This window comes from Lepidochelys kempii, chromosome 7, assembly GCF_965140265.1.
Source record: "Lepidochelys kempii isolate rLepKem1 chromosome 7, rLepKem1.hap2, whole genome shotgun sequence".
Classification (NCBI taxonomy): Eukaryota; Metazoa; Chordata; order Testudines; family Cheloniidae; genus Lepidochelys; species Lepidochelys kempii.
Window position 1 is genome coordinate 83,980,512 of NC_133262.1, and position 15,523 is coordinate 83,996,034.

Here is a 15,523-nt window from a genome sequence, read left to right on the forward strand (position 1 = left end):
ACTTTCGTTTTACTACTTTGCCTGTTTATTCTGAAAGCTCTTCAGGGCCACCTAGCACATCAGGGCCTGTATCTTGGTTAGGGTCTTCAGGCACTATTGGAAAACAAAGTAATAGAGATTTCCCTCAAAGTCACTTTACACACTGAAACTAGGTCTTATCGAACAGCAGCTAAAGACTGGTGAGGAAGTGCTGGAGGATGGGTCATAGTGCCTTTGAATAGTTCCCCTGCCTTTGAATTTCCTGCACTGTCCTCTGCCCCACGGCCCATTAGTTTTGCATGGTCCCAGTCAATTCCATGCTGAAATATGAATTTGTGAATGTGTGAAGTAGCCACATTGCGTAAGCAGTATTGCTAATGCCAGGTATTCAAAAATCATGAGTCAGACACCCCAAAATCATGAGATTTTTGTAAATAATATATTTAAGGATGTTTTATTTGCCTTCTGGTGTTTGAACCTTTAGGGGTCCACATTTTCAAACTCTCCTCCTTGACCGGGAGGGCTAGAAAGATTCTTTTGTTGTTGTTTTGCAAGAGGAGGGGGCTTAAAAAAGGAAAGCTGAAATTCTCACTAGTGCCATGACTCCAGGAGCTGAGGCTTTAAGGAAGGTAAGCCTTGTGACAAAACCACAAGAGTTGGCAACCCTGTAAGGAGCTGCAAGGCAGGGAACTGGAATGCAGGGTGCTGCAGTAAACACCAGGCCCTGGTGGCTGCTGTGTTAAACTTATATCAGGTTTAAATAAAAATAATTTTGTAGTGTTAAATACAAGCTCTCCATGCCTTCCTAGGGAGGACCCCACAGGCAGGAGCTTGCATTCAGAAGAACATAGGGCCGGCTGGCTAAAGAGAAACCAACAGGGAGGTTGCCTTGACAGCCATGCTGAGCCCATCAAATCCTGGCTGTGTATATCTGAGACAGGTGGATAGACAGAAGCATACGTCTCAGGAGCACGTTGGAGCCTGCAGACTAGAGCCTAGCCATCAGGCACCCAAAAAAGCCAGGCCTGGAGAGTTCACCTTTGGGGATTGATATTTCTTTGCTGGAAAACTCAAGAAAGAATACCATGAAATTATGGGCATTTCATTGTCAGATGATAGTGACAACGAAATTGAGAAGAGGAACAGAATTTCCACTCTCCAACAAGCCAACTGCTAATTCAGCAGAGAATGGCTGTGAAGAACCGTCTTCCTGCAAAGCTTATCAACAGCTTACACTTTCTTTCCTAGCTCTTGCCTGCTTCCTCAACACTCTGTTCACTAGCATCCCAGCATCCTGGCAGCGGGGGACGTTTCAACACACTCAGTTGCCACCCAAGGATCATTAATGCCCTCTAGTTGCATGGACTAGCAAGGCCACACTCATTTTGAGACAAGAGCGTCCTGCTTGTGCACCAAATTCACCTTTCTGCACTTTTCTTGGCTTCACCTTCCTCCTGGATGTCCCTTAGGGAAAAGTAGAAGGTAATAAAACAATTATACCTTTTCTATAGGGTTTTTGAACAACTCTGTAGAGAAGTGACTCTGCTATAAAATTCTACAGGACAGTTACAAAAACCCTATGTAAGTAACAGAGAAGAATATCCTTACTGTAAGTATTTTCCATGGAACTCGAATAAGTTTCTATAGAAATGTATTCATTTAATCTCAAATTTGATAGGACTCATTCTTAAGGGAGAAACCTCCAGGCTCTATGCTAGCTGCACACACAGGATGAAAGGAGAGCTGTGTGCTTAGATCCCTTATACATTTGCATGACTCTGAACTTGGAGGCTCATGGCCTCCATTTCCCCCAACCACCCCAGCTCCTTATCTCCACGGGCCCACCTCTCGATGGCTGATCTGTACTAGAGACATTCTACAGCTGAAGTATCTGTTGTTCCCTGGTGCTCTCGCAACAAACAATGCCTGCTACACTGACAGCCACCACAGTCAGTGGGGACTGAACCTAGGATCGTCAGCACTGCAGTCTCACTCCAAAAAACAAACAAAATAAACCACCACCTCACAGGGCTCTACTACTGAGAACTCCGTTAGCTATGAGTAGCAGCTATAGAGTCACTAGGGCCAGCCACCAGAGGGAGACAGGATCCTCATTACACTGCTCCTACATGCTCCCAAAATACCTGTGAAACCAGTTACAAGGAAACATTTATCTCTCCCCAACTAGTATCTTGGTTCTCACCTCAGGTGGCTACCCTAGATCAAGTCTTTCCATTGGCTGATCAGTAGTGATGTCATAGTTTGTGAGCTTACAACAACATCCATGAAGTGTTGATAGGAGTAGGAGGTATAAACACTGGGTACTCTGTCCTGCCAGTAGAAGAGGTTGGCTGACTGACACAGATGCTGGCCTTAGCCTGGTGGAGAAGATAGGAAGGAGCAGGGAAGGGTTGCCACTTAACCAGAGAGAAGTACTGGTTTCATAGGATCATAGAATATCAGGGTTGGAAGGGACCTCAGGAGGTCATCTAGTCCAAACCCCTGCTCAAAGCAGGACCAATCTCCAACTAAATCATCCCAGCCAAGGCTTTGTCAACCTGACCTTAAAAACCTCTAAGGAAGGAGATTCCATCACCTCCCTAGGTAACCCATTCCAGTGCTTCACCACCCTCCTAGTGAAAAAGTTTTTCCTAATATCCAACCTAAACCTCCCCCACTGTAACTTGAGACCATTGCTCCTTGTTCTGTCATCTGCTACCACTGAGAACAGTCTAGATCCATCCTCTTTGGAACCCCCTTTCAGGTAGTTGAAAGCAGCTATCAAATCCCCCCTCACTCTTCTCTTCTGCAGACTAAATAATCCCAGTTCCCTCAGCCTCTCCTCATAAATCATGTGCTCCAGCCCCCTAATCATTTTTGTTGCCCTCTGCTGTTGGTTCATTACACAGCAAAAACTAAAAGGAAAAGAAAGCCAGAAATAATGATTCTGGGAAGGACCAAGTAGCTTGAACAAGGTGCACTGATTTCAGTTTCTGAGTTTGGGGATGTTTATAGCAGTGAATGGTGAATTGCTAGCATTGGAAGTAAAGGGCAAAGGGGCAACTGGAGTGAGAAAAGCTCACAATCATGTGTCTGCAGGAAAGTGATGTATTGCCAAGCTGCCAAAACCTGTAGTGAGAGAGAACTGGCAGGAAAACAAAAAGCCTTAGCAGCCTTAAGGTCACAAACTTATAACAGGGAAGAAAAATGGGCAAAGAGGAGGATTTAGCACTCACAGCTTAAAGATATAGAGTGGAGAAGGGATTGGGGGCAATAGCTAACATCAGTGTTTTACCTCTTTGAAGACTGGATTCAAATTCAGGTTGTCACACCAGCCAAAACAAGTTTGGTGCTTTCAGTCTATTCCCAAGTGTCTGACATCCCCGCACAAGTGAGCATGACAGACAGACAGCTTGGGAGAGGCTCCCAGCCAAGGGCTGCAATGAAGTGAAGGGGCAGAGATCTTATAGGTGCTTACAGGTGCTTGAAGTAGTTTGCATTATATACAGGGTTTACAGTTTAGTTCAAAGGCTCTCAGCACCCCTGGTACAAAAATTGTCCCAGCAGCTCAGAGATCTGTGTTGGAAGCTTTGATGTGCCTGGTCCTAGCTGGTGCTTTTGGATGCACACTTTCCAAAGTGCCAAAATTCACCCTCTAGAAATACGGAAACAAAAGTAACCTAAGGGGCATCAAGCATTTAGCATACAGGAATGGAGTTGGGAAACCTACGTACTCACTCATCTGGGCTCCCACAGACACCTCCTGTGTCACTTACTCTCTCCCTAAAATAGGGATAATGCTTTTCCCATGGCTACCTCACAGGAGCATAGGGAGGGTTACAGGATCAGTACTTGTGAAGTGCCTTGAGAACTCCAGTACTAAGCACCTGGAAAAATAACAACACACACAGACAAAATGGTTCATTCAATGCTAATTACTCTTCCGGAGGGTTGGAAGTCAGCGCGCACTGATTGGTGTTCCAGGGTGGGAGGTTACGAGGTGGAAGATAAAATTCACAAGACCAAAAAGACCTTCTCTGTGGCCAGGCAATTTTTTAAAATAGTAGTTGAAAGTACTTGCCGATAATCGACCACTAAAGTCTCTGCACGCCCTGCTGGGCAGCTGCTTTCTGAGATCACCTGCCACATACAAAGCAGACCTCTGAATAACAGGCATTTCATTTCAAGCCCCTAGTGGGCAGTTTTTTCTAAAGACTGAGCGGCCTTGGCTTTGTAGAGCAGACTCGTCTTGATTCTCATGATGCCTTATTTATATTATACAGTACATTAGAAATCATGGTTACAGCTTCTAAACCAGCTGTATCAGGATGTTTGATGTATTTGATCTGTCAGATCACAGACCATCCGTGATCCAGCTATGGTGCTTAGATACCCCAGGGATAGGCACCTGGGATAGACAGAACAGGGGCAAGGAGGTGGGGTCCTGAAACATGACTTCTCTCTTCTTCTGTGCATCCCAGTGTAAAGAGCGAGTTGTGTCTCTGACATGATGGCTGTCCCCAAGAAGATGGGCTGTCAAAATTCAGATGAGAAGGAAAAAGAAGTGCTGGGAGGGGCGGGGGCGGATTTGGAATACAAATAAATGTAGGTCAGAGATACAGAGCCTGAGGAACAGGAGTCATCCGGAAACCATTTGGAATCAATTTAAATATATACATATAGGCTCGATTCTCAGCTGCTCATGGTAGGCACAGCGCTCAGGAGAAGGCAGCAAAGGTGGCTGTAAAGCACCTTTCCATTCCCCTAAATACTGGGGCCAGCCAGAAGATAAACAGGCCCCCAGGGCATGTTAGAGCCATCTAGGGCAGCAGTTCTCAACCAGGGTTCCCGGGCCTCTGGACGACTGTGAGCACGTTTCAGGGGGTCTGCCAAGCAGGGCCAGCATTAGACATGCTGGGGCCCAGGGTGGAAAGTCGAAGCCCTGCTTGTGGGGCAGAAGCCCAGGGCCCCAAGCCCCACCACCAGGGGCTGAAGCCAAAGCCTGACAAATTTAACTTCGTGGGGCCCTCTGTGGCATGGGGCCACTGACAATTGCCCTGCTTGCTACCCCGTAACGTCGGCCCTGGTTTTTATAGGTAGAAAAACAATTGTTGTGCCATGGGTGGGCTGTGGAGTTTTTCTAGCATGTTGGAGGCCTCAGAAAGAAAAAGATTGAGAACCCCTGATCTAGGGAACATTCTACTTAGCAGGAACGGCTGGCAGGGACTGCACTCCTGACCATCCCTTCTCCCCTCCCAGGCCATGCCCTTGCATGTCCCCAATGTGAAAGGAAGCAGGTGTCAGGCAACTATGCAGGCTTTATGCTCCTGAGGGAAACCTGGTCTTTCCCTTTAGGTCAGCTTTAAATCCTCACTGGAGTGGCACAAAGGGGACTTAATCTGGGCCAAGTATGTAGCTCATATTTTTGCTACTATGTCTTAGTGGGGAAACAACAGTTACTTTAAGTGTGTAGTGTTATCAAAGGGAGACATGCTTGCTGTTGTTTCTCAGAGTCACATACAGGCAAACAAACCCCCATACAAAGAGTTTCCACCCCACCAATTATTCCTGCACCAATCCAATTTTTCTGGGGTGGCACGATACGCTTTTACAACAGATAAGCAGCCGTTTGAAACTTCTCTGAGTCTGACATGACCCTGTACCATTTGCAGCAGGCTCATGACATCAGAGGTGCTGGGACAATTTGTATTGTGGGGGTGCTGAGAGCCATTGAACCAAACTGTAAACCCTGTATATAATGGAAACCACTACAAGCCAGGGGGTGCAGTAGCACCTTCGGCACCCCTAATTCCAGCACCTATGCCTGACATGACGATACAGAGATCACAACAAGCTTATTCTAAGCAGCAACATTAGAGCCACTGAGCCTCCAGACACAACAATACACTAGGGAGGAAAGGGAGCTGCTTCTCCTATATCCCCAGCATTGACGACACATCAGCATTCCCAAAAAGTTGGACACTACCACTCTGCTTTTCTGGCTACCACATGGGCCCTGTTTAAGTACAGGCAAAAATAACTTGCTTGAAAAGCTAAGCCTTGTTGTGACGCTTGGGAGCCTTCTCATGTTGCCTGGGATCTGCATTGTGTTACATTGTTACCTTGCCACGTGGGAGTTCTGCCAGGTGGGTATTTTAGAGGGCGGCTGCTGATCTTGTCGACACTTTATCACTAACCGTTCTTGTGCATGTGAGAAATGAGCCAAACTGCTGCTAACGTCATTAGCTTAGCAGGAGAGAGGAGGATTTCAGGGGGGTCCACAGCAGAGTAGTCTCCTTTACTTGCTGTGAGGTTTACAGGAACCTGTAAATGTCCCGTTGGGATTATAAAGCTGTTTCACAGTTAAGGAATGGATGTTACTGCATGGAATATATTAAACAATTTGTTTAATAATCTTCTTGCTGAAGTCTACTTAAACAGTGAGAAGAAAGTGCTGCCACGTGTACTGGTAATGTTCCCACTCTTGTGTAGCTACTGTTGACGTCCACTTTACATATTAGCCTTTTGTCTGCTTGTTTTAATTTCCTTTAAGTTTTATTTACTCACCGTTTAATCCTGCTGTACAGACAAAGAAACATCATAAGGAAGAAACAGTATTTTCCCTTCCACGCACACTCCCTCAGCACAGTGTTTACCTACCGCAAGATCATCAGGGACAGATGAGAACTAATGGCTAACTTGGAGGCCCTGTGCCCTTCCTACTGGAAAAGGCTTTTGACTCTATCTACCCAAGGAAAACGCTCCTCTGTTGCTAACAAGTGTTGTTACTGGAGAGTGATTTCCTCCAGCCCCTCCTCCACTGGGGTTGAAGATGAATTATTTCCTAGTTTAGACGGGACAACACCATTTGTAACACCATTAAAGAAAGGCTTCCTGGCTAAAAACTCTCAGTCTGGACCAGAAGTGAGAAAGCCAATGCTACCCCCAAACCTCTCCCATTTCTGCCCTGCTAAGGGACAGTCTGGAATTTCTAGAAGTTAGCAGGCATGCTAATGTTCACTGGGTACCACACATTCCCCTCTGGGCCTGATCCACAGAGGACAGGAGTCTGTTACAGTCCCAGCTCTGGGGCTTAATGCGTTGCTTCAGGCTGTAGAGGCTTCTGCTTGTTTCTCTGGAGGTTCCCAGTTACGATTAAGGTGACGGTTGTCACAGTAGGAAATTGGGAAAGGGGGCTGAGAATTTTGCTGGGCGGAAACCTGTTTATTGGTCCTTTTAGGAGCATCTTTTTGTGATGTGAACGCTTGTCTGCTAGGACAATTTGTGGGGGCTGGGCACCTCTGGTAATCATGCCACATATTTAAGTCTTTACATATAGGGGTAAGTGCCTGTATTTAGGTATCCACATTTGAAACGTTTGAGCTAACCTTCCTACTTGAGTATGTTAGAGATTTCCACCACTGCTGGCTTCAGCTAGACGTCCCTTCCCTCACTTAAATCATCCTCCACTCCCAGCAGCCCCCTTCCGAAAAAGCAGGGTGGGGGAGCATTAATGGTCTTGAATTTAATTTGCGGGGGGGAGGTGATGGGGGAATCTCCCACATTGTGCGTGCTCCCTTTTGAGATGTGTTTCTTACAGTATTGTTAACAAACCCTGCGGTGCAGGAGCATGCAGGTAGATCATGTGGCTATTCAGGAAGGTAGAAGATGTGATGTTCAGAGACTATACACTGAAATGAAAGGCAATTTAGTGATCAGTGCCAGTGGTATTGCCTCCATCCTGATAATATTGCTTTAGTATTAGATATGTACTACACAGTCAGTGATATTAACTTTCGAGAAACACAAGGCTAAAGGGATACTTATCATACTGATAACCGTTCTAGCACAACTGGCTGCATTGGGATTAAAGAGAGGACCAGAGAAAGCCCAGTCCCTCTAGGTCTAGGTGTGTGTACCACTGCCCTCTACTGGACAGAACGAGAGGCTCCCAGAGGTGCACCTCCAGATTCCTCAAATTGGTTGAGGTAGGGGAGCAGTTCCTGTATTTCTTGAGCCTCCTCCTCCACATTCCTTGTCTCACTGCTCCTTCAGGTCTCAGAAGCTTTTAGTGGGCACTCTTTTGAGAATGGGGAGCTAGAACTCATGCTGTGCACAATCCGAAAGTTTGTAATCCCTTTAATCCCAACTCTAGGAAATCGTGAGGCGAGGAGCTACTAAAATCATGCTGGAGATGAAGTGCAGGAGAAAAACAAGACAGCAGTCAGAGGGACATGATCTTATAGTCTGGGTCCTTAAGGAGGGCAGCCCTGCTGGTAGCACCCTATAGAGGCTGGCTGCAGAATGACATGTGCACCCAGCCTCAGTTTCCCTTTTTGTCTGTCCACAGAAGGAACATAGTCTCTCTGTGTTTGACACAAAGCCTGCTTCTGGGCATAATTTATTCGTATACACAAGTGCAGTAATTCCCTTGTAGTAAAACCACTCTCCAACTCCCACAGTAAGCAGATACAAACATGGCAGATTTTCCATGCCTCGCCCCAGTCATGGCCTCCAAATGGCCCATCCAAGAGTCAATAGCAGTATTTTGTTCCCGGGCCCCACGCTCCAGGCTTCCTGCTGAGAGGGACCAATCGCCTGACTCTTCTACCACTACCTCCCTGCAATGAGCTCTCCCTAGTGCTCCACTCCCCAGGCCTCCCGGCCTGAGTCTCCAACCCTGGCTCAGGGAACATCCCTATTAGACCAAGCTCTTGTTCCCAGGCTCTTCCTGCAGGTCCCCACTTAGGTCTTTGCCCAGAGGGCTCCCCTTCCTGCAGTGTTGCACTACCCTGGCCTCCCTGCCTGTCATTTCTGTGCCTGCACTGGGGATCCATCCTCCAGCAACAACCCTCTTGCTTCTGGGCTCAGCTTCCCCTGGCCAAGCTGAATCTTCCCTTTTCCCAGAGGGCCACTGCCCAAGCCTGCTGCTTGTCAGGTTCCAAATTTGGTCAGTTGCAAACAGCAGCTCTTTTCCAGTTCTCACTAGAAATCCTCTCTCTTGGGTCCCCTGGAGCTTTCTCCCAAGCACCTCTTGACAGCTCTCTGCTGCTCTTCTGTCCTTTCCTACGCCAGCAGCTCTCACCTACCACTTCCTGATTCTCTAGGTCTGCACTCAGACAGGTCTCTCCTACCTCGGACTCCTCTCGGACTCAGACTCTCCTAGTCTCCTCCGACAGAACCTAGGTGCACTCTCGTCAGCCTAGTTGGGGGACAGTCAGGATGAACCACAAGGGCAGTAGGCCCTGCTCCCTCTTAAAAGGGCCAATCACCCTGTGGCAGGGTGTCACCTCGCTTATTTGTCTCAGCACTTTGGTTTGTTGAATGTTAGAGATGTAAAACCGCTTGCAAGGTTGTTTCACAAAAGATGAAGTCAGCGGGCCAGATCCTCAGGTGCTCTGCATCCAGCCTGAGTTCTGCTGCCAGCACACTCTGGCTACCAAACGTGTGTGGCGTGTCCAAGGAGAACCACTCCGGAGTGAGGGTGTGCCCGCTGAAGCACGACAGCCCCTGGGTAAAACAGACTGAAATCTATGGGGGAGCTCTCACCACCCTAGCCAAAGTTCCCTCCTTAAGCATGAATGGCCATGTTGTTCCCTCCTTAAGCATGAATGGCCATGGTCATGTTGCTCAGCTTATTGTCTTGCATCATGCCTCACGCTGGCAGGCAATGGGTATTAACTTAACACCCTCCCACATGCCAGATGATGAAGGATTTAACCTACAGTTCTTTCTAGTGCCATTTAGGGGTTAAAGCCCCACAGTAAACTCGTGCTCACAGGGCCTAAAAATTGCTGGAGCTGAGCTCTGGGCCCCTCCACCCTGGCGGGATCTCTGAGCTCAGACTCCAGCCTGAGCCCAAACAGCTACATGGCAATTTTTCAGCCCCACGAGCCAGAGTCAGCAGACAGGCCGGCCGCAGGTTGTTTATCCCTGTGCAGACATATCCTTAGTGCTGCCCTCTAAATCTGAAAACTGGTCAGCGGGAGGCTATGACAGAATAGCATACAGTATTTGGGATGTAGTTGGTCCACAGTGCATGAACAGACAGAAAACACCCACTACCAACACTGGTACAAAAAACTGCCCCCAGGAGCTGCCAGCTGGTTTGGCACGTACCTGTAGAGCCCTGCAAATCCTTGGGTAGCCACTTTATAGCCATGGGCCATTTTTGCGGATCGGATGTGGATACAAATTTTGCATCTGCTCAGGGCTCCATGCATCTGTAATGCGTGAAAGTCTGCAAGGATTTTGACTCCTCATCCAAAACCTTCCAGCAGAACAATAAGCAACAAACAAGGTACACACTGCATGTAGTTTCTAAGTAGGTCTTATTTTCATAAGGGAACATATTTCCTTCTCTCAATCTAACATATCACAGTGTGAAACTGAGAAAACTGAAGGTCCTGATTCTCTTTTAGGACTACTGTGACAGCAGACCCTGTTGGCAGATAAGCATCAACTATCAACAACTGACAGACTCAATCAGAACTGATCTCTACCAATATAACAATTATATTCCTATGGTAGTGCCTAGGGACCCCAATCACAGAGCCGGGCCCCATCATACTATGCATATAAACACATAAGACAGTCCCTGCCCCACAGCGCTTAGCATCTACGTACTGCCCAGCCCCCATTTTCTGGAGTGGTAGCTGGTTTATTCTGTGACTTTTCTCAAAGGCATCTATCTAACAATAGTTTCAATCACAGTATAGCTGGCTAGAGAGAGCACATACTCAGTAGAAAGACGAAGCCTTTGTACCCCCAGAGATAAACCCCCAGACACGCAACTGTTAAGCTGTTTCAGTGCTACCACAAAGCTTGAAATAGAAATATGGGTCAGGGAAAAGGAAAGGATAACTGAACAGAGAGAAACTTTACTTACCCAAACAGATGAGCTCCAAGACCAAGAGGGAGTGCAGAAAGTTGCTGGCAGCAAAGCGACACTTCATGGTTGCTGACAAAGAAGAGGAGAGGCAAATTTAATATTTCAAGTTCATCAATTCTGTGGGTGACATCTTTCCCCCAAAGCACATTTGTGCAGCTAAGGTGGAGGGGGGGGAAATCCCTTCCCAACATGGGTTACAGCAATGACATGGCAAACACAATTATCACACACCTAGGCAGCAAGTCCAAAACATATTGGCTGAAGGAGATAAACCAGGGTCATTCTATTAGGAGATGGGAAACCCCTGAAAGTCTCAGCCTTCACCCCATGCAACAAGTATGGGGAGACAGAGAGAGAAATACAGTCAGTCCATGAAAAATACCATGTGACAGTTCCTGCTGCCCAGCCTGCAGCCACCACCAACCTCACCCAAGAAACTGGTTAAAGCTGGCAGTGCGTGGTGACATGTTGTTTGGGCACAGGAAGCAGAAGGATGCCTCTTGGTGGGCATTCAGATGATGTGAACAGAGATATCTATAAGCCACAGTAAGTACTGATCAGGTCCATAATGCTAAATTACACAGCTTCATGGAAATTAGAGATACAAGAGACCTACATCAGATTATCTAGTCCATAACTCTGGCTATGCAGGATTGGACCCTACAGTTTAATATTTCATTAAAAGCAACTGTACATGTCCCAAGAGATGGGACTTTAGCTATTTCCTTCGGGAGATTCCCTCCCTCCAACCCCCCGCCCCCAATCTGATATCTTGCTGTTAGGAAAATCTTTCCTGATGCCCAGACAATTTTCGTTTGCCCATTTTAAATTTCATTACTCCTATTTATAGCCCTTTGGATTATTCTAAACCACTCCTCTCCCTCTTTGGTTTTAAATTCTTCACATACAGTCATCATGTCTCCCTTCAGTATCCCAAACTATATTTAGCTCTTTTAACCTTGCTTCATTAGATATTCATAATAATTATTGGAATCTCTCTGAGGTGACCTGAACAAAACCCTGTATTCCAGGGACAGGCTCGCTAGAGCCAAAGAGAGCGATTAGCACCTTCCTGCTCCAGGTAGTCCAGAACCTGCATTCTTTACAAAATTCCACTGTGATTGACAAGCCATTACTTTTCAAATTCCAAATTTCAGTTGACAATGTGCATCTGAATAGCATTAGGACAAAAAGAATGTCTTTACTACTCTTAATTGTCTTGATCCAATCAGGGTACGTCTAGAAGTATTACAGGTATGTAGTCTTATGACTGTATGCCATACAACTGTGTCTATGGCAGACCTCATTCCTCCCCTGCCTTGCACATCGACATACAAACCAGGTGTGGGAATCAAAGGGTTAAAATAATTGGGTCAGAGTCATCCCTAATTTAATTCCATGAAGTCAATGGAATTACACCAGGGAAGAATTTGTCCCATTGTAGCTGGAAACCAGGGTCAAATGACTGCTCATGTCACAAATCAAAACAAGAGCAATGTTTTATTCTTAGTCTCCAGTGGATGTTTACTCAGATCATAAGAATCATGACACAGTTCAGCATGATCAGCAGTGTCTACTCAGAAGACAGCTCTCCAGACTCCGGACTGGCGCAGCAGGGGTGCTGCATGTCTGGGCTGAGATGCACAGGACACGTTGTTAGGAGGGAGATGATTGGGACAGCAGTGAAATGCTGGAGGTCAGGATTAAAGTTGTGTTGGCAGTGCGGTATGGGAACCCAGGATTGGTATAGCAGTGAATTATCAAGTTGTACTGGCAGAACGGCGTGGGAGATCAGGACTGGAATCGCTAAAAATTCACTAGGAATTTAGAAGTACAATGTAGAAAATAACTGAAAACACATGAGCACATCCAAAGCTCTCAAACACCAGCACTGCTGTGAAATAGTTATGAGCTGGAAGAACACTGAATACATTAGCATGCAAATAAGCACTCTAGCACCCCACTTAGCTTCTAGAATTTCCCAGGCTAGTATTAACAGAGCACATGGCTTCTTACAATGAAGCCACAGAATTAAAAATGCAAACAGAAATGGTTAGAACAGTCAGATGCTTATATTGTTTTTGGATGATTAAATAAAAAAGAGACAAGGAGAAAAAAAACCTCAAAAATCTCCAAACCACAGAAAATTTGTATTTTAAAATGAAATCAAAATAAAATCAAATTATATGATTGATGGTAAAATATATACTGTCCTGGAGGCAAGTATACATTATGCAGGTATTATGCACACACAGAGAGTATGTGTGTATGTATAGACATTTAAACAGAAAAAAAACAAAATGTACATGTAACAATCAAGTGATCTTATTTGTAACCATTCTCATCTCTATCCCACATGACCACTCCTTCCTTTGTTATGATCTCTTGTTGTGTCTTGTCTTGTGTCTTACATCCTGCAAACAATCTGATCAGGCAGACTCAAGCCTCCATGGAGTCCCGCTGATTCAGCATGGGTAGGATTCTCCTCAGAGGGACTGGGGGCCTTAGTCTAAGTGGGTGGGGATAGATCAGTCATATATGGGGACTATCTGTAAATCACTGACCACATTTCTGATGCTGTAAAATTAAGGCCAAGATCCTCAGCTGTTGTAAATCAGCATTCCCCACTGTCTTCAACAGAGCTACACTGGCTTGTGCTAGCAGAGGATCCGGTCCAATAATTGGAGCTTGACACAAAAGCATGTATACAGCTACTAAAATGCGCTAAACTTCATTTCATGTAACACCTGTTGTGCTCAGGGGGCAAATTAATAAAGCAGTGGATCCTGGATGAAGTGCTTTGATATGAGGAACTCCCACTTGGACTGCAACCACCACAAACAGGCAGACAGGACCTTACTTTAATGACTTATCTGTAAGATGGCACCTCTTATCATATAGAGGCGCTCTCTCTCCCCCCCACCTCGCTCCAGGACTGTATATCAGCATTTGGTTTGTGCCACCTCACCTCATAACGACAGCTCAGTGTATGTGCAAATGAATCTATATTATCATCATCAAGTTACTTGCTATGGGGGGGAGGTGGTGGGGGTTCCACCATCTTGCCAAAATTGACATAACTTGTGCCTCAAGCTGTGAAGGCCCTAAAAGTCTCCGTCCTACTTGAATTCTGGGAAGATTTCCTACACAACAAGTCATTGAACTCAATCCTGCATGGTACAAGAACTCACTTAAGCACATGCTTCACTTCCCAAGGGCTGCTCATGTGCATAAAGTTAAGCGTGTGCTTATGTGCTCCTTTCTCAATTGCCACCAAAGTGCTCAGTGTCTTCCAGGATCAAATCCACTGAGCAACTTCCACTGCTATTGCCCATCTATTTAGCCCATCACAGAACAAAGAACTTCCTCTTCTCATCATACATGGTCTTTAGGAATGGAAGAGCCAGGGAATGCAAGGTGCAAATTCCCCCACTCTCACTAATCCTGTACATCTGAATCCTTTCCCCCAGTATTGCTGCTTTTTCAAACCTGCTGCTGTGACCAAGGAGGAGGTGAACTCACGTGGAATCCAGCAAGGCTTCTAACTCAGGAGTGGTGAGGGGGAAGGGGAGGGCAGAGTGTGATCACAATGCAATAAGAGGGCCTTCTGTTGTGGTCCTGCTAAAGGTCAGCCAGGAACAGCTCCATGGTCAGCACCTTCAACCCAGGTTGTAAGCAGTCAGAGTTATGAACATACTCGGGGCTCTCTCTTGATTGTGGAGCAACCTTTATGCTCTTTTCCCTCATCTGTGATGAAAGTTTCCAGGATAATATTCACACACCCTCAGCCAAAGAGCATCCTCCCTTCTCCTTCTCTAAAGTTGCATCACAACAGAGACCAAAGGAGACTAGAAATAACACAATGAAAATGAGCAAGAGATGGTTTGCGCCCAGTAGTAAGGAAGGTTTGGGCACCAACATTAATTTAAAAATGGAAAGGTATGTAAGCGTTCATTTATTGATTTTCCCATTTTTCATTCACCTGCCCAGCTGGGAATGGAAGCTGAGAAACCATTGGGAGGCTATTGTTTGGAAATTTCCAGCCCACCGGAACAGAACTAAAAGGGTCCAGATAGTTTGCTAAAGGATCCAACCTAATCTGAAAAGCCAAAACTTGTGAGGCCAACTCACCACTATTAGAACTGGAAGTGCTCCCTATCAAACAAATGAGTAGAATAGGTCCCCTCCAAGGGAAGTGATGGATACACCATTATCTGATTCATAAAACTAGATCACTCAAGGATATTCTATAGGCAGCAACACTGCACTGGCTCCCGGGCACCAGACCAGATGACCCAAGAGAATTAGGGCCTGATCCAAATCCCATCAAAGTCAATGGAAAGACCTCTGTTAACTTCACTGCCCTGACTGGGATCAAGCCCTTAGACATTCTCCAGGGTGGCCCACTCAGGCTATGGCGACGCGACAGAGCTTACAGCAGCGCAGCTGTGGTGCTGTAGAGCTGCTAATGTAGACGCTGTAAACTGACAGGAGAGAGCTCTCCTATCGACTCAATGACTCCAGCCCCTGCACGCAGCAGTTGCTAGGACAGTGATAGAAGCTCTCTCACCACCATAGCGCTGTCCACGCCGGTGCTTAGGTCAGCGTAACTTACACTGCTCAGACTTATTCACCCCCCTGAGTGACGCAAGT

The 15,523-nt window shown here is 46.3% G+C and overlaps 1 protein-coding gene across 13 annotated transcripts in view; it reads right to left on the reverse strand.

Annotated features, from left to right (window-relative positions):
- The window catches only part of CDH23 (cadherin related 23), a 521,149-nt gene that overhangs the window by 480,088 nt on the left and 25,538 nt on the right, over positions 1-15,523 (reverse strand). For 12 of the 13 annotated variants that reach the window (XM_073353546.1, XM_073353545.1, XM_073353547.1 and 9 more), the window contains exon 2: positions 10,868-10,939. The exons of the other annotated variant lie outside the window; for it this stretch is intronic. In XM_073353546.1, coding sequence (XP_073209647.1) covers positions 10,868-10,934 — 67 coding nt within the window. In that variant the 5' untranslated portion in view covers positions 10,935-10,939. The remainder of the gene's footprint in view (positions 1-10,867; positions 10,940-15,523) is intronic. 13 annotated transcript variants of the gene reach the window in all.